General features: G+C 39.1%; 1 protein-coding gene across 1 annotated transcript in view; it reads left to right on the top strand.

The window, feature by feature from the left end:
• The first annotated feature begins 7,606 nt into the window (after window positions 1–7,606).
• The window catches only part of LOC149063723 (maltase A2-like), a 61,831-nt gene continuing 43,666 nt past the window's right edge, over window positions 7,607–25,771 (top strand). Inside the window, exons 1-2 of the mRNA XM_089255892.1 lie at window positions 7,607–7,937; window positions 24,238–24,357. Coding sequence (XP_089112018.1) covers window positions 24,274–24,357 — 84 coding nt within the window. The 5' untranslated portion in view covers window positions 7,607–7,937; window positions 24,238–24,273. The remainder of the gene's footprint in view (window positions 7,938–24,237; window positions 24,358–25,771) is intronic.

The raw sequence follows: 25,771 nt of genomic DNA, 5'->3' as shown, positions 1-25,771 counted from the left end.
AGACAGCTTAACTGTGTCCTCCCCAGCACGACCCAACCCACACGGGTAAAAGGCTTACACCCCGGAAAGGACAGAGCCTGGGTCGTGTCTGGTCTGACGGCTAAACTCACTAAGTGGCATTGACGAGATATCTCGTCAATGCCACTTAGAGCTTATTATTTTGGCCGCCCAGATATTTTGTAAAGTTGATTTCTCAATGGAAATTTTTTCTCTATGCCCCTTAAACCTTTACACCTGCCGTGATCGTAAGAAAACCTTCTTGACTGAGGGTGGTATTCACTGACAGAGGGTTTGAACCATACTCCCAATTTCTGGACAAGAGATCGATACGGATTGGTTAAATTCAGGTTTTTACACCCTAAAAGAGATATATATGTCATTTTGAAGGTGAGGGGGGGGGGGGTTAGTGATTTCTATTGCGGCAGTTGAAGGGTTAAAAATTAATATATATTCTCGAACTATTTCAAGATTATTTTTTTCTTACCATTTGCAAGGCTACAAAGCATCTACGAAGCGTTGAAATCGAAAAACAAAGAAATACTAGCTATTATGCCAAAGCCCTGACCGATCAGGGCACTATTTTATCAGTTAATTAACGTTATTGGTCGCCCCTTAATCTTTCTTTCTGCTCGTTCCAAAAGTTTTCTTGTGTTCCCATTAGAAGAAGTAATGAATTCACAACGAGCTTCTCCTACGGAATCGATACGAGTTCTTACATATATATATATATACATTTTTTGGCTCCAGTTATGCCAAAGGGTGGAACATCTGTTCCGAAGTGAATAATGTAAAATCATTTTCTGCCCTTAATCATCTATTCTTGACCTTTTTTTTTTCTATTCTGTTCTATTCATGAACAGTTTATGAATAGACCTTTTCTCTTTTCCTCCGGCAAATGGAGGCTCACAATGAACGGTCGGCGGCTGCTATTCTCCTTTATCGATTGATGCATTAGGAGGGTTCATTGTTATTAATGCCCGTGTACGTTTTGGAGATGCTTTTGAGGAAACATGCACCCACCACCACCATACACACACAGAGAGAGAGAGAGAGAATGTTCTGAGCCATACTTCGATTAAACACTAAACGTGTTAAAACACAATAAGCGTTATCCTGGAGAAACTTACAAAGAGAAACTTCTCTCGGTCTCTATGTTACTCATTGATTGATCTCTGACCTGGTACCAAAATTATGACCAGGGATGTACAATCTCCGGCCCGTGGCATAATGCCGCCCACCAATGGTTCGCTATGTCACACATTCGTTTCTAACCCGGTACCAAAACTCTCTTTGGCCCACGGGCCAAATGCGACACGCCAAGTGTTCGCTATGTTATTCATTGATTTCTAACCTGGTACTAAAACGTATGATCAGGGTGCACAACTTCTGGCCCACGGACCAAATGGGGTCTACCAAGGGGTTTCATCCGGCCCGCGAGAAGGTTCTGTTAGAAAAATATCAGTAGTGAAATATGTATATCAAGTTTCTGTCCCGCGAGCAGCACAAATACCGAATATTTGGTCTGCCAGCTGGAAAGTGGGGGGGGGGGGGGGGCGGCGGCGGCGGCACAAATTACTTCTCCGATTTACCGCGGTATTAATTTTTTGCTGGACAGCAAAATTATATTCCTACGATTCATTTATTATTTTTCATTTCCATTATTTTTTTTGCGGTCCTCAAATTATTTCTTCCATATAGGTATTTGTTTTTGCTGATGTCTGCAAAGTATTTGTTCTATTTATTTATTATTTGTCGGTCCCTAAATTATTCCTAATTTGTTATTATTTGTTATTTCTCGTACGTAACTATTATTTCTCCTGTTTATCTATCTCTTCTATTTATCTATATTATTTCTCCTGTTTATCTATCTCTTCTATTTATCTATATTATTTCTCCTGCTTATCTATCTCTTCTATTTATCTATATTATTTCTCCTGTTTATCTATCTCTTCTATTTATCTATATTATTTCTCCTGTTTATCTATTTCTTCTATTTATCTATATTATTTCTCCTGTTTATCTATTTCTTCTATTTATCTATATTATTTCTCCTGTTTATCTATTTCTTCTATTTATCTATATTATTTCTCCTATATGTAACTATTTCTTCTCCTATATGTAACTATTTCTTCTCCTATATGTAACTATATTATTTCTCCTTATTTCTCCTGTATGTAACTATTTCTTCTCCTACGTAACTATTTCTTCTCCAATTTATCTATTATTTTTTCTATTTATCTATTTATTATTTTTTCTATTCATCTATCTATTATTTTTCTATTAATCTATCTATTATTTCCCCATTTGTCTACTTCTCCGATTTATCTATTTCTCCTATTTATCTATTATTTCTCCTACTTAACTGTTATTTCTCCTATTTATCTATTATTTCTCCTATTTATCTATTATTTCTCCTATTTATCTATTATTTCTCCTATTTATCTATTATTTCTCCTATTTATCTATTATTTCTCCTATTTATCTATTATTTCTCCTATTTATCTATTATTTCTCCTATTTATCTATTATTTCTCCTATTTATCTATTATTTCTCCTATTTATCTATTATTTTTCCTTTTTATTTATTACTTCTCGTATTAATTTCTTTTTTGCCGGTCGAAAACCGATTTCTCCCGTTTCCGCCGGTCCGTGAAATTGTTCAACTACTGTCTCTCTAGTCCGCAGCTGTAAAAAAACGGTTGAAGCACACTGCTCTAGGAACTCGGCACGTTCAGAAAGAGCTGGACAAACATGTCTTCATGTATTATCCAGATTTTTGTCTTTATTAAGGGAAACTTGTACTTATTACTTGTATTCCGTGCTTGTCCAGGCCCCGTCCTTGAGCGGGTCTCATATAGGTAGCAATTTATAAAGGAACTGCTATCATCATTCTCAATGACTCGGCTGTCACTTCCGGGATCTCGGGCAAAGCTTTCAATCATTATCATGATCACGTTCTCGTTGTACAGTTTGATTAGGATCTTCTTCTACAGAGGGAGGCTCAAAGAGAGAGAGAGTGTATATGTCATTGCTATGGACACTGGACGATGAATTATACCTCGGAAGCCATAATTTCGCGTCCCTTTCCGATGAAACTTGTGCCGCATCGTCGCCCGGACGGAAAGCTATAGCTAACTCCATCTGATTATACTGCATTAAAAAAAAAATTATAGTTTTATTTTTTTCCAGTAACTTCTTTTACACACAAAAATACAGAAAATACACTTCTAAGATTCATTATATATGAAGTTGGAAACATTAATGTGCTTAAAAAAAGCTATTACTGCATTTCTTGCAAATAAAACTATATAACAAAGAAAAAACATGTTTTTTGTTTCCGGGTAGAAATTGTTATTTCTGCGTTTGCCTAGCCTGAATAGTTATTAAAATGATTATTATTTCTCTTAAACTTTGCTTTTGTAGTAAGGGAATCTATATTTGTGAATTTGTCATTCACCATTTGCTGATTAAATGACTCGAATATTGAAATTTTGATATAAAAGGAACTTTTCACATTGAGATACAATAGTTCAACTCTGATATATTGGTTTTGTCAGATTGGCTCTAGTTTTTGAGAGAGATAAAAAAATTACATTTCAATAGTAATACATAAGCAGCATATAGTTCACATTGAAACTTTGCGAAATGTCAATCAATAATAAACTTAACATCAATAAATAAAGACGACTAATGTCTGATCGTGATATAAATGTAATATTAGGTGGAGAACAAATTTCGTGCCAGAAATGATAGGTAGTGCCAGACGAGTTGCAGTAATCGTATTTACAGTCTAATTTGCATAATCGCCATCGTTTTGGAAACGTTAAAGTGTGTTCTAGTAGTATGCCAAATTTTGTTTGTTGTTTGCAACTTTTAGCTGTAACACGGGAGGTGTAAAATGTCTGTTGAAAAATATAAAATTCGTCACATAATTTGGTTCCACTGACAATTCAGAGTCAGTGCTTTCAGGGTTGCAACCGCTATAAATTCCGTCTTAGGTGAGTGCACTTTAAGTGTCAGAACAGTAGGATACTGTTTCTACTACGGACATTTCCCTCGACAATCCAGCTGGAAATTTGGCCGGTGCGAGGGTAAGAAAGGTCACCAGATGCACACTGACACACAAGAAGGTCATATTGTCTGTCTGGTGTGATCACAGTGGAATAATCTTCTATGAATTTCTTCCGAAAAGATATTTCTCGCTTCTTTTTTTCTGTATCCTTTCTTCCAATGAATAAATTTCTGGCAAGAACTTTGTTCTCCACCTAATAATATATTGAATAAAATATGGAAATAAAAGAAAATTGAAAGTAAAAATTCGACTAAAAAAATATTAGCTGCAGACTATAATCAACTGTTGGGTGTATGCATTATCTCAAAAACTAGAGCCGACACCAGTTTTAAAATTATCACCCCCCAATATACTCTAAAAGCGTTAAAATTTCCTTGAGAACATAAAGATAATAGTATTAGTAATTTTCAACTTAAATAGGATTGTAGCTTGAACCAATGAATGGAGCATGATCTTCAGCATTGAAAAAGGGCGTGGTCTTTCATTTTAGTTCTAACAATGCACGTTTCCCATTTTCACTTACGAGCTATATGGAAAAAATATTCAATTAGGCTCCATTAATTTAAATTAAAAAAAAACCAAAAACCACTATGTTCCAATAGAAGAGCAGTTTCTTTTGACATTTTGACCATGTTAAAAAGTAGGAGACAGCTTAACTCTCTCCTCCCCAGCACGACCCAACCCACACGGGTAGAAGGCTTACATCCCGGAAAGGACAGAGCCTGGATCGTGTCTGGTCTGACAGCTAAACTCTCTAAGTGGCATTGACGAGATATCTCGCCTCCTTAAAAGCCTATTATTTTGGCAGCACAGACATTTTATAAAGTTGATTTCTCAATGGAACTTTTTCTCTATGCCCCTTACACTTTTACACCTGCCGAAAATCGTAGGAAAACCTTCTTGACTGAGGGTTTTAACCATAGTTCCGATTTCTGGACAAGAGATCGACATGTATTGGTTAAATTCAGGTTTTTACACCCTAAAAGATATATATATATATATATATATGTCATTTTGAAGGTGGGGGGGGGGTGTTAGTGATTTCTGTTGCGGCGGTTGAGAGTCTGTTGCGGCAATGAGAATTTACAAATTATTGGAAATTCTCATTGACGAGGACTTAGGTTTTCTGAAGATTGTTCCCGGTGGCCAAAAAAGCAAATAGAATGGTCTGACCATATTTGTTAAAAAAAAGGTCTCTTCGCATTCTCCCAGAGTCATCCTTCCGCTTTTCAGAGACTCGGTGTATTTTGGCCTAGAGTACACCGTGTGGTTTTGGAGAGACCCTTCTGGAGAGATCTTCAGAAGTATATAGACTTGGTGGAAGAGATGCAAAGGGCCAGTAGAGCACTGGTGGGTATACAAGGCTTGAGCTATGAAAAGAGACTTGATTTGTTTTCTTGAATATGTTCTCTTTTGTACAACGTAGGCGTCGTGGAGATATGGTTGGAACATTTAAGATTTTCGAGAAGGATCGATATGAGATGGGTCATGAAATATTGTTAATGATAGATTGATAAAAAAGCCAAGTTAAACACATAAAATTGTTATTTTCTGCCATTTTTAGTTGGAAGTCATTAGGAAACAACGCTGGTTATGCGGAACAAAAATCGTGTCACATAGTGTGATTGTCGATTATGTAAGGAAATTTTAGGCTCGGCCAACCTGTCATCTTAATGTAGTGTCTTTCGACACAAAACTGATGACCATTTAGCTTCTCGTCATTCGAAATCTGTGAGTTGGCTTCGTATCAGTAACATTCTTACTGAGGAAAAATCCACTTTACAGGAGTTTGTTACGCACAACGCAGCGCTCTTATAAGAGCGTTTCATTTCACACAGTCGGCTCCACTTAGTCGGATAAAGTCCTCCGGCACCAAAATTTCTTTCATACAGACAATGTTGAAGTTCCCATTTCATATGGTATAATTTTAACTATGTTTTCCGCTTACATCGAATATTACGCTTCAGACTTTAACTGTTAATACACATCAACCACTCTACACATAATGGTTTCATTGAATGAAAAATTTAGAATTAATGGAAAATGTGTTAGACTAGGTAAAGATAAATACAACTGAGAGCAGGTACTGACGCCCAATTATTCAAGTTGCCTTTAATACGTACATTTAATTATTTCATTTTTATTCTCTGTTGATCCGATAGAGGGCGTTAGCTTTCTCAATGAAAAGTAAAAAAAAAATCTTGGGTATTGTGATCATTGTAATTTTACCCTTTATCCACTGGTAAGTTCCAGGTTATAAAATTTTTAGGTTGTTACGAAACGAACTAATTCCCTGTTTCCCGACGTAGACAGAAATTGGGAGGGGGCAAAGACCCCTAATTTTAAAATATAAGGAGGCTAAGCAAAAACTAATGGTTCTACATAAAAAACCCCTCTTTGTTATGAAACTATGAAGTTTTACCGGTGGAGGGACTCCCAGAAAAATTACGGGGGCGGGCAATCTGGATTTCTGATATGCTTTGGTAGGGCATGGTCTAAAAAAGGTTGGGAAACACTGAACTAATTGCTTGAAAAACAATTTTCTCATCTTTGATTAGAACTGAAAGGACCTACCAAATAATTTAAATACATTTGTTTAATTTTCTTTTCCACAATTTGGTAGATAAAGACTAAATTTTTTTCAGAAAAGTGCTAAAATTTAGAAATTTTAATTAAAATATTTTTTGTAAACATTTGAATAATCTACATTGGTTAACTGTAGAAGGGAAATTCATTCCATTAACACATATTATGCGAGAAATCGAAACAAAATTTACGCCATTTTGGAGTTTTTCCAAACTTGTATATACCACCTTCTAAGAAAATTGCGCTCAATAATCTTTTCTTGGATATCTTTGAATTGCCATTTGCTGTTATAATTTTACTTTGAGAGAAACAATCGCCTAATTGATACACAATTTTTTGCGTATAATTTGCATTGAAGCGGTTCTTGGAAACATGTATTCAAAACCGATTTCGTAAGTCTCAACGATCATGAAAACCCTTGTGAAATGATGCATTAAAGTGCAATTGTAACACTGTGAAATCCTATTCACAAAAAGATCCCACGGCCAACACTTTCTTTCTTTGAATCGAGAGACAAAGGAACTCGAGAACCGAGTCTACATTAATTTACGGCTGAAAGCGGGTATCATCATCAAATGAAGAAAGACCGATAATGATGCAAACGATTAATTTTATGGTGCATTGTCCGGAGAGTACACACACAAGTATCGCGTCCATAAAACTAAGTATCAAGGAAGAGGAAGTGCGTCTCTCACCACACACACACACACACACCACAAAATATGGCGTATGTATATCGGGGCGTCCTTAAGGGCGAACAAAAACCCCGATAGCGCCGGCAAGTCCAAAACTAAACGAAAATGGATAGACGTGTGTGTGTGTGTATAAACATACACACACACACAATCTATACATTTGTGGACGGGAGGTATGAGCGAGGAGCGTGAGCATCCGTTGCGGCGTCGGGAAGATTGGGAGCTGCTCCCGAGCAAGCGAGAGAAAAAGAGCAGATGCGCGTTGGACCTAGCAGAAAGAGCTCGCTCACTAGAAAGCAGCTCTTGGTCGAACCACCGAGAGAGAGAGAGAGGCTGTGTGTAGCGTGGCATTGACCGGCTGACGAATCTTGTCGAAGATTCGAGCTATTTGAGCGCGTGCTGTTCAGTGTTATTCCTCCACGGCTTCTTGTTCTTGTTCGTGCGCGTGTCTTAATTAACGCGTGATTTTCAAATGGAAACAAAAAGTAAACATCATGGGCTGAGTGATCGGTTCTTCCGACGAACGAGGTTTTGATGTTACATGGGATAAACTGTTCGGAAGAGAACGAAACACGCAACATCTAGTAAGTTTTCGATTTTTTAATATAAATAGTTTTTCCAAAGTTGTTTTTTTTGTTGGCGCGGATACGCGTCTTTAAAATCATCTGACGGGTGCATTCGCAAAAAATTGCGTAACGAAATCATTTAAACGCTCACGTCTCACGAAGTAGTCAGCATATATAAATGTTTTTGCAGTCTACGAGTAGATCTCGTTAAGACAAATCCAAATCTTTTGTTCTGATACCTCTTCTGGTCTGGGCACAAGACTCGCGGCCCGTTTTCGTAACGAAATTGTTTTCCACTATACCTAGGGAGGTTCGCTCGCAACGTTGATAAAAACTAATGATGTAGTCTGATAGACATTTTTAAAGCAAATCCAATATGATGCTACTCTGGTTTCAACACCTCATTTGGTCTGAGTACCGGTCTCACGGCCAACTTACGTAACGAAGTTGTTTTACGCTATATATATCGGGATGTTCGCAACGCAAATAAAAGATAATGGTGTACTGAAAAAAAAACCCTCTTAAAGGATACCCCCCAAATGCGGTTACTCCTCTTTTGCGGCCAAATAATAATTCTCCTTTGCGTAATAAGATTATGCATTCCAAACGTCGGATTAACGGTCACCCCTGTTTTACGGACGAATCTTTTTTGTCTTGTCAGTGTCCGCAATAAAGAGATTTTACTGTAGTCAGTTAGATATTTTTAAGACAAATCCGATGATACCCTACAAATTTTAATACGTCGAGCTGGGAAACTGGGACGCACCCCGCACTTGCAACGAAATTGTTCTATGTCATAGATCGAGAAGTTCGCAGTTAAAACAGACAGCATTGACATCGTCTGTTAGCTATTCCAAAGGCAAATTCGATCATGCCAATTTCATTACGTCAGTATCAGGCGCAAAGAAATTATTCATGTCAAAACTTGCGGCCGTGTCTATAACACCGCCTATCCCCAATTTTGTTTTGGTTGGAACCTAACGAGTTTTTGAGTTGGATATTTATTGAAAAATGTATTCTCTTCAGCTGGAAAAAACACAAAAATTCGGCACACGAATATGCCGTCGGTAAACAACTTTCATAGCATTTTCCATACACAGTCAAACTCGGTTATAATGGCATCGAAGATTCTGCGGAATTTTGTCGTTACAATCGAGTTAGACGTTTCCAAGACCTTTCAAGAATGACAAATTAGATCAGTTGCAATCAAATGCTATAAAGGATGCATAGAGCGAACTCCCTTTGTCGCCTTTTACTGGTGAACCGTTGATCCTAGAGGCATATTTCCAATTAAGAAAAAAAATATATATATCCGAATAACGCGTAGACTTTAGATACGTGATTCATATTGCAATGTTGTATAGTTATTAAAATCAAACAACTAACTTTTTTCATACGTACACCTTGCCTTCAAAAACCCAGTGAGAAAGGTTGTTTCTCTGTCTCTTCCGACACCCACAAAGAAAATTTCACGTTTGTAAGTGCAATATTCACTGAGATATTCAAATTCAAAACTCGGAACAAAGTTGGGAAAGGAACAGCAAAAAAACGAACGGACAACGCTTTTTTTACTCTCGTTTATGCTGTTATTTCCCACATTTGCTTAGATTTCGAATTCGAATGTCTCAGCCAATAGTGCACTTAGAAACAGGGAATTTTTATTTGGCGGCCTCAGGAGAGATAGGCCAACAAATTTTCAATTGGGTTTTTGAGTAATAACTATACAACCCTTTGCAACATAAATGAGGTCTCTGAGTTCTACACGTTATGTGGATACTTTTTATAATTGGAAGTACGCCTGTAGGATCGATGATTCGCCAGTAAAATGCAGCAACGGGAATCATGGAGTCAACTTGCATATATTTTGGATATTTCAGGAATTATGAAGGATTTTGAGTTAGATATTAGCTTATAGGTGACCAGATAATAAGACTGAAAGTCCGGGACATAACGCTAATTCACCGATAAAAACCGGGACACTTGGAAAACCTTTTTCAGAGGGCATTACAATGTGGAACTACAAGGTGAAGGCCTTAGTAGATACAGCCCGGGCCTTTTACGGTTTTGTTCACTGTCGAATCGCAAATTTAAAAACATAACTGAAATATTATTTCTATGTAATTTTTTAAGTGGAAAATGATTGTAAAGACGAATAAAAGCACGTATTTTGCGGTGTTTAACAATACCACTAAAATAGCGTATTGATTGAAACATGATATTTTATAGTGCAACTACGTGGCTGCTCACCAAGCATGGCAATGCTATGAATAATCTAAATACAGTCGAATCCCGTTATAACGAACTCCAAGAGAACGGAGAAATCACTTCGTTATAAAGGAATTCCAGGTTTATACATTGTTCTTATGTTAACTTATCTGGGGGATTAGAAAAGTGTTCGTTAAAACGAGATTTTTGCTATAATGGTATTCGCTAAAACGGGATTCGACTGTAATATAATTATTTAACTAATTAATGTAAAAGTGAAAATGATTCATCCCACGGAAAACCTTGTGATTATTTTCGCATCGGTAACCGAGTTTGGTAAGGTTGGTCCTGAGTTTGGTCACCAAGCTGGTCGTTCCGTAACGTAATGATAGTTCTATCATATACAGGACTACTGTGTATCTACGCAAGGGCAATGGTACGATTATGAACTGATTAACTGTGGTTGATGTTTGATAACAATTTTTATTCCAGATTTTTCATTGTTGTATATATGAAATAATGTTGTTTGCTATTTTCCCATAAGGGGCCGTTCAAGTATTACGTAAGCAAATTTTTAGTCATTTTTGACCCCCTCCCCCCCCTTGTCAGCAAAATTTCGTCATCAGCTTTGCCCCTCTGAATCCTAACTCATATTTTCATAAGGGGTGGTTGATGGCGTAAGCATTATCGAAACCCCCCTCTCCCCCCTTGTCATCGAAAGTCACAAAATCGGAAACCCCCTCCCCCCATCGATGATGACATGATACTTGAATGGCCCCTAACTTGATAAATTTCAGGATACACCCATCCTTCGGGAATGCTTCGATATATCTTTGAGATGTGAAGCGGGGTGTGTCTGGTCCTTCAATATCCAATGTACCGTAATGATGTGCAAGATGCACATGCTGTTCGAATTTGTGGCTGAATGGAACGCCAGAACTCTTCCACCCGACTTATCCCGTCACCGAGGTATCTTCCAGCTCAGCTTCGTTGCATGGAACGACCCTTGTCATCGAAAGTCAGAAAATCGGAAACCCCCTCCCCCCATCGATGATGACGTGATACTTGAACGGCCCCTAACTTGATAAATTTCAGGATACACCCATCCTTCGGGAATGCTTCGATATATCTTTGAGATGTGAAGCGGGGTGTGTCTGGTCCTTCAATATCCAATGTACCGTAATGATGTGCAAGATGCACATGCTGTTCGAATTTGTGGCTGAATGGAACGCCAGAACTCTGCCACCCGACTTATCCCGTCACCGAGGTATCTTCCAGCTCAGCTTCGTTGCACGGAACGAATTGTCAAACCGAACTTGCAGCCGGGTTGATGACACAGCTCTTTCGATTCGAAATTACAAAAAAAATGTAGGTTGTTTGAAATGTAACAGTGTTAAATATTTGGGAATAATTTAATTCCATTGAAAATTTGATGAAAACCCCGGGAAGAAAAACCAGGACAAACACAGGTATAACGAAAGCATTTTTTGGGACAGTGTATTTACAAGTCGGAAACCGGGCCTTTCCCAGGAAACTGGGGACACCTGGTCGTGGGCCCACATCCTGGAGAAGGGCTTCTAGGCTAGGATCTTTGGCAGGATCTCCTCAAGTCAGACTTTTCGCGGGCCCTTTTATAGCAAATTTGTTGCATGAGGAAACAAAAATCATGGTACAGTCGAATCCGTTATAACGAACGCCAAGAGACCGGAGGAATCACTTCGTTAAAACGAAATTTTGTTATAAAGGGAACAGTTATTTTCCGGATATTTTGCTGAGGTGAACTCGGAAAGAAAAGTCATCACGTCTCCACCGGGACTCGAACCCAGGCCCTCTTGCATACCCGGCAAGCATGCTACCATCTACACCACTGGAGACATGACCCTGCCTTCCTTATTTCACGCACTGTGGCTTGATATCTCGGGGCTGAGAAAAAAAAGCCATCTATCTCACTCTAATCCGTCCCACCCGGGGGCCATTTCCTGAAGTTAAGAGAGGCTACTAATGCCTCTACTTCAGCGCCTCACGCCACAGTACGTGAAATAAAGAAGGCAGGGTCGTGTCTCCAGTCGTGTAAATGGTAGCATGCTTGCCCGATAGGCAAGAGGGCCTGGGTTCGAGCAGCACCTCCAAGAGATAGACGGCTTCTGCACTCTGCTTGTGACGTCAGTACGTAGTCCATTTTCCCTCAGATTATTCAGGGGAAAAAAATTCCCTGCTCGCGCCAGTATCATCGTTGTGAGGAAAAGAAATGATCAGGCTCAGAATTGACGATTTTTATGCCCCAAATGATATCACTATGGGGTTGTTGTGAACCAATCAGGAAGATCCTACGCCAAAATAAGAAGAAACGGAATAGGAAGCTGTGTCTCAAAATGTGGCAAAATCCCTAGGTAGTCTGAATGACGTTTATGGCAAATAGTGCAGAGGCCTTCTATCTCTAGGAGGTGCTGGTTCGAGTCCCGGCGGAGACGGGATGACTTTCCTTTCCGAGTTCACCTCAGCAAAATATCCGGAAAATAACTGTTTCCTTCTTACGATTAATATTTACAAATTAGCTTACTCCAAACGAGTCAAAAGAGGAGAACTGTCGTATAGTGCAACGTCTGTCTGTTTTTCGCAAACTTTGAAGAAGAACCAATCCAATGTGATACTCTCTCTCTCTCCCTCTCTCTCTCTCTCCAATCTCATTTGAAGTGAAGGACTTCTCATTTCATTCCTCATCAGACGAGATACGTTGCATAAGGTCTTGTTGTTGCGTGCAATCGAGATCCGTCAGTTCGTCTGTGGTCAACACTCTTGGCCATGTTCTTCCACTATTTTTTAAAATGTCATCCTCATGCACCTCCAGGGCCATGGTCTCTCTAACCCAACGAACAAAATCTCTTCGATAAATGTTGGCTCCTGTTCATAAGCTTAAAGTCACGTTCAGTAATACAATCAGCCCACAGTTTCCTCCAAGCACAGAAATTTAAAAAAAACTTAAGCGTGCATACGCGTAGTTATATCTAGTTTCGTATCGTAAACAGGTACACTCGCTCGTGTGATCATTTTTCGAGTGAGCCACGCACACCGGAGACTGTAGGGGAAAATATTACCCACAAATATCTATTATATGTACAGTCGAATCCCGTTATCCCGTTTTAACGAATACCGTTATAGCGAAAATCTCGTTTTAAAACGAACACTTTTCTAATCCCTCAGATAAGTTTACATAGGAACAATGCAAAAATCTGGAATTCCTTTATAACGAAATTTCGTTATAACGAAGTGATATCCCTGGTCTCTTGGAGTTCGTTATAACGGGATTTGACTGTATGTGGACGAAAGCTGAATACCATCAGCTCAGTTGTGATAATTTGAACATAAAGCGCAAATTCTTTGCTCGAAATGAGAATCATCACTCGTTAACCGACTTATATGTACAGTACCGACTGCTTTTACAAGGGGACACCAGTATCGATTGGCGAGGGACAATGCAAGGCTATGGTGTTGCAGGGAATTTTTCTCTAATAGGGTTGTTAATAAATGGAATAGCTTACCCCGGAGGTAGTAAATTGTAACACAATTGACACGTTTAAAAAGAAATACGATAAACGTGTTGGGTTAAATCGAGAAGCTCTGTCCATACTTAGAATAAGACAAATACAAATACAAATACAAATACAAATACAACGCCACAACAGGCAAAATGCCCAACGAGGTGGCTGATAAAAAGATGCCCATAAAAATATGGTTGTCATATGTTTCAAAAATACAGCAACCCAATTAAAAATGCAATTAACACAAATTACAAACAATATATACACATGATAAAATATTATACAATGCCCATAAAGAATACTTATGGTTGTCTTATTCTAAGAATGGATAGCTTCTCGATTTACCCCAACATGTTTATCGTATTTCTTTTTAAACGTGTCAATTGTGTTACAATTTACTACCTCCGGGGGTAAGCTATTCCATTTATTAACAACCCTATTGGAGAAAAATTCCCTGCGACACCATAACCTTGCATTGTCCCTCACCAATCGATACTGGTGTCCCCTTGTAAAAGCAGTCGATTGGCGGTGTACTAAAAGTTCATGGTCCATCCTATCCATCCCATTGAAAATTTTGAACACTTCGATCATATCTCCTCGACACCTGCGTTCATCCAATGTAAACATATTCAAAAAATGAAGTCTTTCTTCATAACTCAAGCCCTGTGTGCCAATAAGGACACGCGTAGCTCTTCTCTGCACCCCTTCAACCAAGTCTATGTCCCTCTGTAGGTATGGTCTCCAAAACCTTACAGCATACTCCAGTCCAGGACGAACTAAGCCTCGAAAAAGCGGAAGAATGACTTTAGGAGAACGCGAAGAGACCTTTTTGAAAATGAGACCAAGCATTCTATTCGATTTTTTGACAACCGCTGAACAATGTTCAGAAAACTTAAGTCGCTCGTCAATGAGAATTCCCAAATCGGTGACTCTAGTTGCATCCGGGATAGTGACACCATTCAACTCGTAAGAGAACCGTGGGTTGTTCGAACCAAAATGAGCGACCATGCACTTATCTACGCTAAACGTCATGCTCCATTCATTTGCCCATGCTGCAATCTTGTTTAAGTTGGTCTGGAGCAACTCCCTATCGTTTTCATTTCCGATTACCCCCATTAGCTTCACATCATCTGCGAATTTGCTAGTAATTCCATCGATACCCTGATCGAGTTTGTCGATAAAAAGTGAAAAAAGTATGGGGCCAAGGACACTTCCCTGAGGAACTCCACTTGTGACGTCTGTCCAACCAGAGAATTCCCCGTTCACCATAACTCGTTGCGACCTATCTCTTAACCACGATTCTATCCAATTCAGCAAGTTGCCCCCTATTCCAATCTCGTGTAAACGCTTCAAGAGTTTGCCATGTTGGACCCGATCGAATGCCTTCTGGAAATCAAGGTAAACAACGTCGACATTTTTGCTCTTACCCAAAGCCTTAGTCACGTAATCATAGAAGCAAAGGAGGTTAGTTACACATGACTTCCCCTTCCTGAACCCATGCTGATTATCCGACAATACATTATTCTCGTCTATCCACTTCACAAACTGCCTTTTGATGATAATTTCCAAAATTTTCGAGAGGGAGCTCGTCAAACTCACAGGACGATAATTAGACACCACTTCTCTACTACCCTTCTTAAATATCGGAACAACGTTAGCCAGTTTCCAATCTCTCGGGACGATACCCTCAGCAACACTACTCCTGTATATCTGTGCGACTGGCCCCAACAATTCATTAGCACCTTCCCTGAGAACCCTGGGATAGATATCATCTGGTCCTGGTGCTTTGCTTGCACATACATTTCTTAGAAGATTTAGGACCTCCACGTCTTCCACTTGAATATCGTTGAGCGTTTTATTACCCCATGCAACACCCGTATATCGAATATCATTATCTCCATTAAAAACCGACGCGAAAAAGTCATTGAAAGCACTACACATGCCTACATTGCTCTCTACTTTTGAGCCTCCTATCGAGAGGGGGCCAACTGTCCCCTTACATCCATTATTGACGTATCGAAAAAATGATTTTGGGTCAGAGCCAATGTTATCTGCCAACCTAGATTCAACTTGCTTTTTACTATCCCTTATCGCTTTCTTCAACAGTCTTCTTTTATCAGTAAACAATGATAGGTCACCTCGTCCACTTTTATACTCTCTGAATGCTCTTTTCTTTTCAAGATAAAGGTTCCGCACGCTATCCGTGAACCATAGAGGGTGTGATGTACAAACACGCTTTTTTCGAACAAAGGGTATGACGTCGTGCAAAACAGAGGACAGCTTCGTACTAAATTCTTCCCATTGACTTACCACCCCTACTGATTCCAACCGGTCTTTGAAAACTTCCGCTAACCTTCTTCGCAAAACATCAAAGTTAGTTCTCCGAAAACAAGGAACCAGTCTTTTGTTATCAACCTTACCCGAGGAAAAGTTACAGTGAAATCTGACGATACGATGATCACTGGAAGAAAACTCTTCCCCCACCGAAACATGTTCAACTAGATCCTCAGAACTAGTAAGAACTAAATCCAAAATAGCAGTACCCCTAGTGGCTTCTGATACATGCTGATACAAAAAATTTTCGAGCACCAACTTAAGAAAGTCTCTTTCATACTGATTTCCAGATGAAAGGTTCTCCCAATCAATACCCGGGTAATTGAAATCCCCTAGTATGAGAACCCTCTTTCGCTTACACATGTAGGAAATTTCATCATCCATTTTGGCGATATAGTTTTGATCCCTATTCGGTGGATTGTAACAAACCCCAACAATAAGCTTATGACGTCTTTTGTTCTCAAGTTCAACCCATATGGTTTCAATATCACTTCTCTGCACGTTACACTCTCTAGCCTTCAAACAGGATTTCACGTATATCAACACTCCACCCCCTTTCCTATCAGATCTATTTCTCAAAAAAGTATCGTATCCGGAGATGTGTAAGAAAGATTCATCCCCATCGTTTGCCCACGATTCAGTAATGGCTATAAGATCCAAGCCCTCCACAACTATCATAGTTTCTAAAAAATCTTTCTTGTTACCCAAGCTCCTGGCATTTATTAACACACATTTTAATTTGCCCGGTGGTTTGTTGTCAATCGAGAAGCCATCCAAGTCAGAGGTGGGTAATTTCAAGTCAGTACTGTTGTGATTATCATTACCTAACCCGCATTCCCGACTACGTGGTCTGGGAGTAAAAAACCTGACCTAAGACTATCGTAAACCTCCCAGACCCCTCTCTTATTTAGATGGATCCCATCCGAACGAAGCCACCTATCGGTAAATGCGGGAAGCTCCAAGAACGTGACCCCAAGTGAGGAGCAAATGTCCTTCAGGCCTATATTGAATTGGTGGATCCTACTCCTATATCCCCTACTACCCCTTGGCAGCACTGGAATCACTGCCACATCTGAACCCCCCTCCCTAGCGGATAATAGTAAATCCCGGTATTCTGACAGAGACTCACTAATATTCGCTCCTACCTGATTTGTTCCCACCCACAGAATCACCCGCAAGGGCAACTTTCGGCGATGAAAAACGTCCCGAACGTTGCCAATCTTCCCCCCAGGAAGACAACAGCGCTCGAAACCCCGAAAATCCCTACACACTCGGTTCCCAAGTTCCCTAACCATAGAATCGCCGATGATTAAACCCCTATCACTATCCCCCTCTACCTCATCCACGACCACCCATTCGCCCTCTAAAATGTCGTTGTTCGTGGAGATTGCTTCTTCATCAACAGGTGGCTCGACGACCAGAGGGTCCGTTATAACCGGGCCCTCTAGCACCCTAACTTTTTCCCGTAAAGCTTCGACCTCGAGTTCCAGCCTTTTTCTATCCAAGCACCCTTTACAATTGAAACTATCAGCTACTATACCCCTAGACCAGGGAAACCTCCCGTCGCAAGCTCTACACAACACTAGTCGAGGTCGAGGCATACTAACACTATTGCTAAAGCTAGATAATAATAATAATACTTAAAAATAGGAAAATGAGAAACGTTAACTGGAATTTAAAATAATGTAAAATACATTACTATGCAAAATATACGTAAGAGATTATACGAAAAAATTACGTAAAGTAGAATGCTCAGCACCAAATCAAGAAGAATAAAATAAATATGTATATAAAGAATACAACACCCTCTAAAAAAAGTATTAAGCTACGAAGTACAATTTATACTTATTAGAATTAGCTAACTATCTCAAAACACTAACACTACAACAATAGGCCCAAATGGAGGGAAAACAAAGTTATTGAGAGTACCCGGGAAAAAATATACACTGTTTGCTAACACTAACGTCCAAAAACCTACGAACTTATATCAAAGAAGCGAGCGAACCTGGCGAAAAAACAACGAAAATGAAATGCGAACGAGAAAAATTAATTAAAGTCGATCGAAAATACACAACGAAAATTAAAAAAAAATGAGAGCAATATAATAAAAAAAAAAACTACTTATCTCACAATCCAACGTGCGCTGAAAAAAAGAAAATCACCGCAGAATATGACCCAAAAATAAACAACACGCTAAGTAAAACTCACGAGAACGAAGAAAAACACAAAGAAAGACACAAAATGGCGCACTGGCGTGTCGGTGAGCGGAGCGCGATAATAGCACGTCCGTTCCCAACGACGGCGAAGACGATTATGAGTACCCCCAACCATAAGTATTCTTTATGGGCGTTACCCCCATAGTCTTTATGGGACGATTACCCCCAACCATAAGTATTCTTTATGGGCGTTGTATAATATTTCATTATGTGTATATATTGTTTGTAATTTGTGTTAATTGCATTTTTAATGGGGTTGCTGTATTTTTGAAATATATGACAACCATATTTTTATGGGCATCTTTTTATCAGCCACCTCGTTGGGCATTTTGCCTGTTGTGGCGTTGTATTTGTATTTATTTGCATTTGTATTATAAATTTGTTAAAAATACTTGCTCGTCCACTCCCAAGTTGCACTGTATTTAAATTTTTCCTTCTTTATTCGAAGAAATACGCACGTACGCGTGAGAAGCATAAAACTCACAAAAAAATTCGGTTAACAAATACGCTCGCAATAAATGAGAAGCTTATTTTCAAAAGGGATCATTTCCACTTTTTTTTTGCAAATGTACTTTTCAGCGATTTCTTTGCGATGAGCCCCATCGGATTATCCAACAGGGTTTATACACAAACGGGAAAACAGTCGAATCCCGTTATAGCGAACGCCAAGAGACCGAAGGAATACAAATGCAAATACAACGCCACAACAGGCAAATTTGCCCAACGAGGTGGCTGACTTAAGAACATCATGGATCCCCGAGCCATTTTTTGGAGGCCCTACCTACTACTGCTACACCACACATGCACCCCGCCCCGCGGAACCCCCAACGAATCGGTACATGCGGGAATGTGCGTGTACGTGTAGTGAAACCTGACGTGAAGTTTTTTGTTTCTCTGTAATGCTTGTTATGTGTAGTGCTGCCATCTGCCACCAGTTTTTCTAACTATGAGTGAAGTGTTATGATTGAATGATTTATTGTTGTAGGACTGTTGCTCTCTGTGGCGAGACTTTTTAACGGGGAGATCGGCTCGCATTTGCGCCTTGAAGTTGGGAACCACAGAAAACCAACTTCAGCCGACCACCACTGTGGGGTTCGAACCCGGATCCTCGCATCGCGAGTCCGTCACTATAACCACTCGACCACCACAGCGGCCAAATGAAATGAGAGCGAGAAAGAAAAATTAAGTCGATCGAATATATATATACACAACGAAAATTAAAAAAAATTGAGAGCAATAATAGTATTGGAAAAAAAACCACTTATCTCGCAAAGCCAATAATGTGCAGAAAATTTGGTGCCAAAATCAAACTAGAGAGTAAATTAAACAAACAATCTAGAAAAATAAAGAAAACACCGCAGAGAATATGACCCAAAAATAAAAACACGCTAAGTAAAACTCACCACCACAGCAGCAAAAGTGTAATTATTTGGAGGTGGGTGGGTTGGAACCCATGTACCCTGAACTCTTCCCATCTCTAACCCCGTATCTTACCAACCCACCACTACAGCACTCACTGTGCAGCAATCACTTCGTTAAAACGAAATTTCGTTATAAAGGAATTCCAGGTTACCTATCATTGTTCCTATGTAAACTTATTTGGGGTTGGGGGATTAGAAAAGTGTTCGTTAAAACGAGATTTTCGCTATAATGGTATTCGTTAAACGGGATTCGACTGTATTTTAATGTATAAAGTGGGTCTTTAAAAAAGGGAATAAATCTAGTTTGTTCATTTACTTCGGTATTTTCCATTCAAAAGGGAACATAATAAAGCAGTTGTTCTATTGTCCTAAGGGATTTTATTAAAGGTTGTAACAGGCAAGCTGTTAACAAGGATGTACAGTAATACTTTTATTCACGGGACACCTGAGATTTAAGCTGTATCGAGAGAGAAGACATTCTCGAGAGTTCGATTTTAACCTTCATGACGAAGGGTTGTATGTTTCGCAGGTTAATGCAAAATAAAGGAATGCTTCATGTTCGTCGCTTCGTATACACCTCACCAATCGTCACAAGGTGAACTTTTCAGAAGCGCTTTCCAACTCGGATTTTACAGTATAACCTCTCGATAACGGACACCCTTAGGGTCTGAAAAATGTTTTCCGCTAACGAGGAGTATCCGTTAATGTATAGTAAAATATATTGAGTAGTGTCGAAGTAATTCAAAAAAGTGTCCGTTGGTAGAGGTGTCCGCTAAAAGGAGTGTCCTTTATGGGAGGGTCCACTATAGAATGACCGTGTTTCTCATGTTATTCACGAGGGAGAAGTAAGGATGCATTACTTGGCTTAGTGGGAACCAACGGGTGGCGTAGAAATTCCCAACTTTTCAGATTTAACCAGCTCCAATTTTAAGAAAAAGGCATTTCCACTAATTCTCTTTCACGTAATATTTCTAAAATTTGAATGTATAGATGACACCCTTGAATATTGATCAACACAAACATAATATTTTTGTTATACATTCTAGTTAAGTATCACAGTATTTCCCGTGAGTTTCTGGAACGTTCGCATGCTGATACCATTGAAGTATAATTACCAGATAAATAACACCCCATCCGATATGATTATGAATCCATCCTGGCAGATTACGTACCCTCGTGTTTGTTGATTGCTTTGCTTTGGGGCCGATGGGATATTCCTGAAAAGTATCACGAGATGTCATGTTTCCCTGAAATGTCTGAAAACTATTGAATGATCATGACCAAAACTTTTAGTCAGTATAGTAAAAATCTGATGCAATGAGTATAGTTTTGTAATGACTGATTTGCGCATGATTGTCAAACATCTGATGCTATATAAGCGCTGTAGTGGTGGGTTGGTAAGATACGGGATTAGAGATGGGAAGAGTTTAGGGTACATGAGTTCAAATCGACCCACCTCCAGAAAACGACGCTTTATGCCGCTGTGGTGGTCGAGTGGTTATAGTGACGGACTCGCGATGCGAGGATCCGGGTTCGAACCCCACAGTGGTGGTCGGCTGAAGTTGGTTTTCTGTGGTTCCCAACTTCAAGGTGCAAATGCGAGCCGATCTCCCCGTTAAAAAGTCTCGCCACAGAGAGCAACAGTCCTACAACGATAAATCATTCAATCATAACACTTCACTCATAGTTAGAAAAAATGGTGGCAGATGGCAGCACTACACATAACAAGCATTACAGAGAAACAAAAAACTTCACGTCAGGTTTCACTACACGTACACGCACATTCCCGCATGTACCGATTCGTTGGGGGTTCCGGGGGGGGGTGCATGTGTGGTGTAGCAGTAGTAGTTAGGGCCTCCAAAAAATGGCTCGGGGATCCATGATGTTCTTAAGTTAGCCACCTCGTTGGGCAATTTGGCTGTTGTGGCGTTGTATTTGTATATTTGTATTTGTATAAGTACAAAAAAAAAAAGATCGGTTATGGCGAGTAGAAAATTATGAAGTTTTCACTATAACGTCAACAATTATTCACCAGAAAAATTAGGTTTTCTTTCTTTCCTGCTAAGAACTGAACAAGAAAAGATACATATTCCATGATGTCGCTCTCCCCTTGTTTATGCAAGATTTACAGAAAACTGGATGTTCTGTGAAGATTCTTATTTTTTGAGATGTTGATTTTATAGGAAGGAAAGAAACTCATCGCTACCTCGAATCGAACCCTTCGTTTGCCTGACGAGCGCTTTAACAACTTGGCTATAGAAGAGATAGAGGCTTTCCTTCTTTGGAACGTATAAATACCGATCGGTAGCGTGCAATGGTTTACCTTAGTAGTGAGAGCACTCGTCCGTCAAACGAGCAAATTAGTGCAAATATTGCCTTTTTCTCAAAATTGGAGCTGGTTAAATCTGAAAAGTTGGGAATTTCTACATTACCCGTTGATTCCAGAAGGTTTCACCAAGCCAAGTGATGCATCCTTACTTCTCCCTCGTGAATAACATGAGAAGCACGATCATTCCATAGTGGACCCTCCCATAAAGGACGCTCCTTTTAGCGGACACCTCTACCAACGGACACTTTTGTTGAATCACTTCGACACTACTCAATATATTTTACTATACATTAACGGACACTCCTCGCTAAGGGAAAAAAATTTTCAGGCCCCAAGGGTGTCCGTTATCGAGAGGTTATACTGTAAAATCCGAGTTTGAAAGCGCTTCTGAAAAATTCACCTTTAAAAAAATCCCTTAGGACAATAGAACAACCGCTTTATTATGTTCCCTTTTGAACGGAAAATACTGAATGTGACTTTGAGGGACTAGTTCATGAAAAGGAGCCACCATTTATCGAAGTGATTGTGTTCGTTGGGTTAGACCAGCGGTTCTCAACTGGTGTTCTGTGGAGTCCTTGGGGCTCCGTGTTCACTCCCCAGGGGCTTGGTGGCAGCTCGGGGAAAATAAAAAAGTAAATTTGAAAAAATGATTATAAATATTTTTAAATAACAAAAATAAATCAGTAAGTTCGATGAATAAGTAAAAATTAGTCCTACGGGGGTTCCGCCATAGAAATTATATACCAAAGAGTGTTCCGCGAGTCAAAAAAAGGTTGAGAACCGCTGATTTTGACTATGAAATTGGAGGTGCATGAGGATGACACACAAGAACCAGTGGTAGAACATACATAGCCAGGAGCGAATGGCCGTCAGTGACACAGATGAAGTGACAGATCTTTATTCCACGCAACAACAGCAAGACCTTATACACGGTATCTCCGGTATCACGGTCCCTCTGAAGACGAGGAAGAGAGAAATGAGAAGCCCTTCGTATGAGATTAGAGAGATATGCAGAATGTGGAATCTCTCACTATTCACTGAGATATTCGAATTAGGGAAACGGAGGAAAGTTGGAAAAAAAACAGCATGCTGATAAACCGTGCTACCCACATTCAATGCTGTTTTTTTCCAGCTTTCCTCCGTATTCCGAATTTGAATATCTCAGAGAATATTTCATTTGGAAACGTGGAGGTTTTTTGTTGGTATTGGGAGAGACAGGGCAACAACTTCCTAACTGGGTTTTTGAGCACAGGGTGTCCGTATAAAAAGTTATAGAATTTTTATTTTAATAACTACACCCACCCCCTGCAAGATGAATGACATATCCGAGAACTACACGTTATAGGTTACTTTTTTCTAATTGAAAGTATGGAAGTATGTATCGTAATATGAATAGCTGAAGAAATCGCTAACCAAAGAAGAATTTTAATGAATATGAAGCGATTCAGTGAAATCTAAGTCGAGGGGTGAAGAGCATTTTTGAATGATTTTAGCGGAATTAAAGTCGAAGTGGTGATTGGTGGTCCAGCAGTGTTGCACTGTGGAAGAACGCTTGAGCTCCTGATTTCTTACGTAACACTTATGTTCGGAAAGGCCAAAAAAATCAGTAGTCTGTGCTATAAGAGACTTTCTACCACTGAAGAAGGAGCTATATTAGCCTGGAAAGAGCTGTTTGATGTTTCAAATCTTTGTTATTTTGAGCTTCAACAGTGAACTGTCATTTCCATTATTTGTATTGTGCTCAAAAGACATTTCTTTTCCTTTGTATAATAGTCTGTCTGATCCATGTGGTCCATCTGAACTTGGTACCATCACGTGTTTATACATTCTCGATGACCTCGAAGCGGATGGTCAATACGAACCACGTGACTGGCTTTTGGCACACTTTAATCCTGATAGAAAAACTGTCTTCTTTGATTGAATATATTGCAGCCATTGTCCACTTTTGTATGCCATGACCGCTTAAAATTATAACTTGAGAGTTCGGGGGGAAGAGTTCTTCGAGGGAGCCTTACAGTCATTTTAATGAAGAAGAATTTGGTGGAATTGACACTTTCATTAGCTCATTTTATATCAATGAAACGCATTCATATTTTTAGTTTAAGGAACTTGTGAATTTTAACGAATTTAAAAATGCCATTTGCAACAGATTTTTTTTTAAAAATCGGGAATCTAGCTTTAATGGTGACAAATCAATTGAAATACAGTATTATCATAATAATATCATGCCGCTTTTACGTGAAATTCATCACTCTCTTGATTTTATTGATCCAGGAGGAAGTTCGAGAAGAGATTCACGTCGATTATTTGATGCGCAATTTCCTATCAAAAATGTCCACCCCGCAGCATCAGCAGATTCTACAGAAGCGAAGAGATCTCAAGGAAATGTATAAGGTATGACATATCCATGCATGTATTTCATACGCGTTTTCTACTGCAATTTTAAAGGAATCTCATTTAGTAACATAAAAATAACATTGAAGATTTATTAGTAAGGGGCCGTTAAAGTATTACGTAAGCAAAGTTTTAGTCATTTTTGACCCCCTTCCCTTGTCAGCAAAATTTCGTCATCAGCTCAACCCCTCTGAATCCTGAATCATATTTTCATAAAGGGTGGTTGATGACGTAAGCATTATCCAAACCCCCTCCCCCCTTGTCATCAAAAGTCGGCAAATCGGAAACCCCCTCCCCCCATCGATGATGACGTAATACTTGAACGGCCCCTAATGTATAAATGACTTTGCGTCGAATTTTCTGACGAAAGTTTAAGGCAGTGGTTCTTATCCCCCTTTGCGATCACGGGCGAAATATCTCGTCCAAAACGCCAGTGGAAGAAACTTATTCCAGCTATCCGCTCTGTTTCCTTCACCTTTTTTATTCTTATCATTGAGAAATTCCATTGTAACCGTATTGAACGGAAGTGGTTTTTTCTGTATCTTTCTATAGGTTTAGTGATTTTTGCCCTCGCATATAATACATCTTTATACCGTATTCACGTTTGTTAAAAGAAATTAGAACGTCCCAAAAACTTACGAGCACAGTTCATGAAATGATCAGGTTGAAAAGCCCAAATTTTTAATGGCTGTAAATTGCATTCACATCTTCTAAATGGATCTTTGTAAGTATGTCGGGGGAAGAAAAAATTTGCATAAAGTAGATTGAATGCGTCTTAAAAAATGCCAAATTACCTTTTCTCCCTGGTTTCAAGAAATTAGAGCATCCAGAAAGTTGTTCCGCAAAACTAATTCAGCGGAATTGAAACGGATCATTACATGAATATTCCCATGCAAATTTACATCAACTTTGTACGAATAAGTGTTGTATGTATTTTCTCGTTATGTGTGTAAATCTAGGATAGTTTAATTTTCGCATTTCGGGTATAAAAACGGAATATTACTACAAAAAACTACACGTGCATTTGCTTGCACAGTATGAAGAAAAGGCTTCTTAATATCTTACACATCAGTTTTTAGGATTTTAATTGTTGGTTATTTTTTTCTTGAATTTGAACTTTAACAACTTGCAACGTTTTCAAAAATCACCAAAACTTACCCATATTTTGTGCCATAAACTTTTTAAAATTAATTTTAATAAAAATCCCCGTGTTAAAGTTATGCAATACCATAGTGTTGAGACACACACAAAGTTTCAAGACATTTAATTGAGAGGTGTTCGTAAAAATGTTCCTTATATAACAAAAAACTTAGTTTTGAGGAAAAAAAAAAGCATTTTAGTGAAAAACGTTAGCATATGAATGCCTGCCAGCAGTTTGTTAGAATATTTTAAAAATATTTTTAGTACAGGTAGA

Source organism: Pholcus phalangioides, unplaced genomic scaffold, assembly GCF_987345545.1.
Source record: "Pholcus phalangioides strain wild (caught in Gottingen) unplaced genomic scaffold, Ppha-v1.0 ptg000172l_1, whole genome shotgun sequence".
NCBI classification, from domain to species: domain Eukaryota; kingdom Metazoa; phylum Arthropoda; class Arachnida; order Araneae; family Pholcidae; genus Pholcus; species Pholcus phalangioides.
The sequence above is the reverse complement of the archived record's forward strand: the minus strand, read 5'-3'. Positions and strand labels throughout refer to the sequence as shown.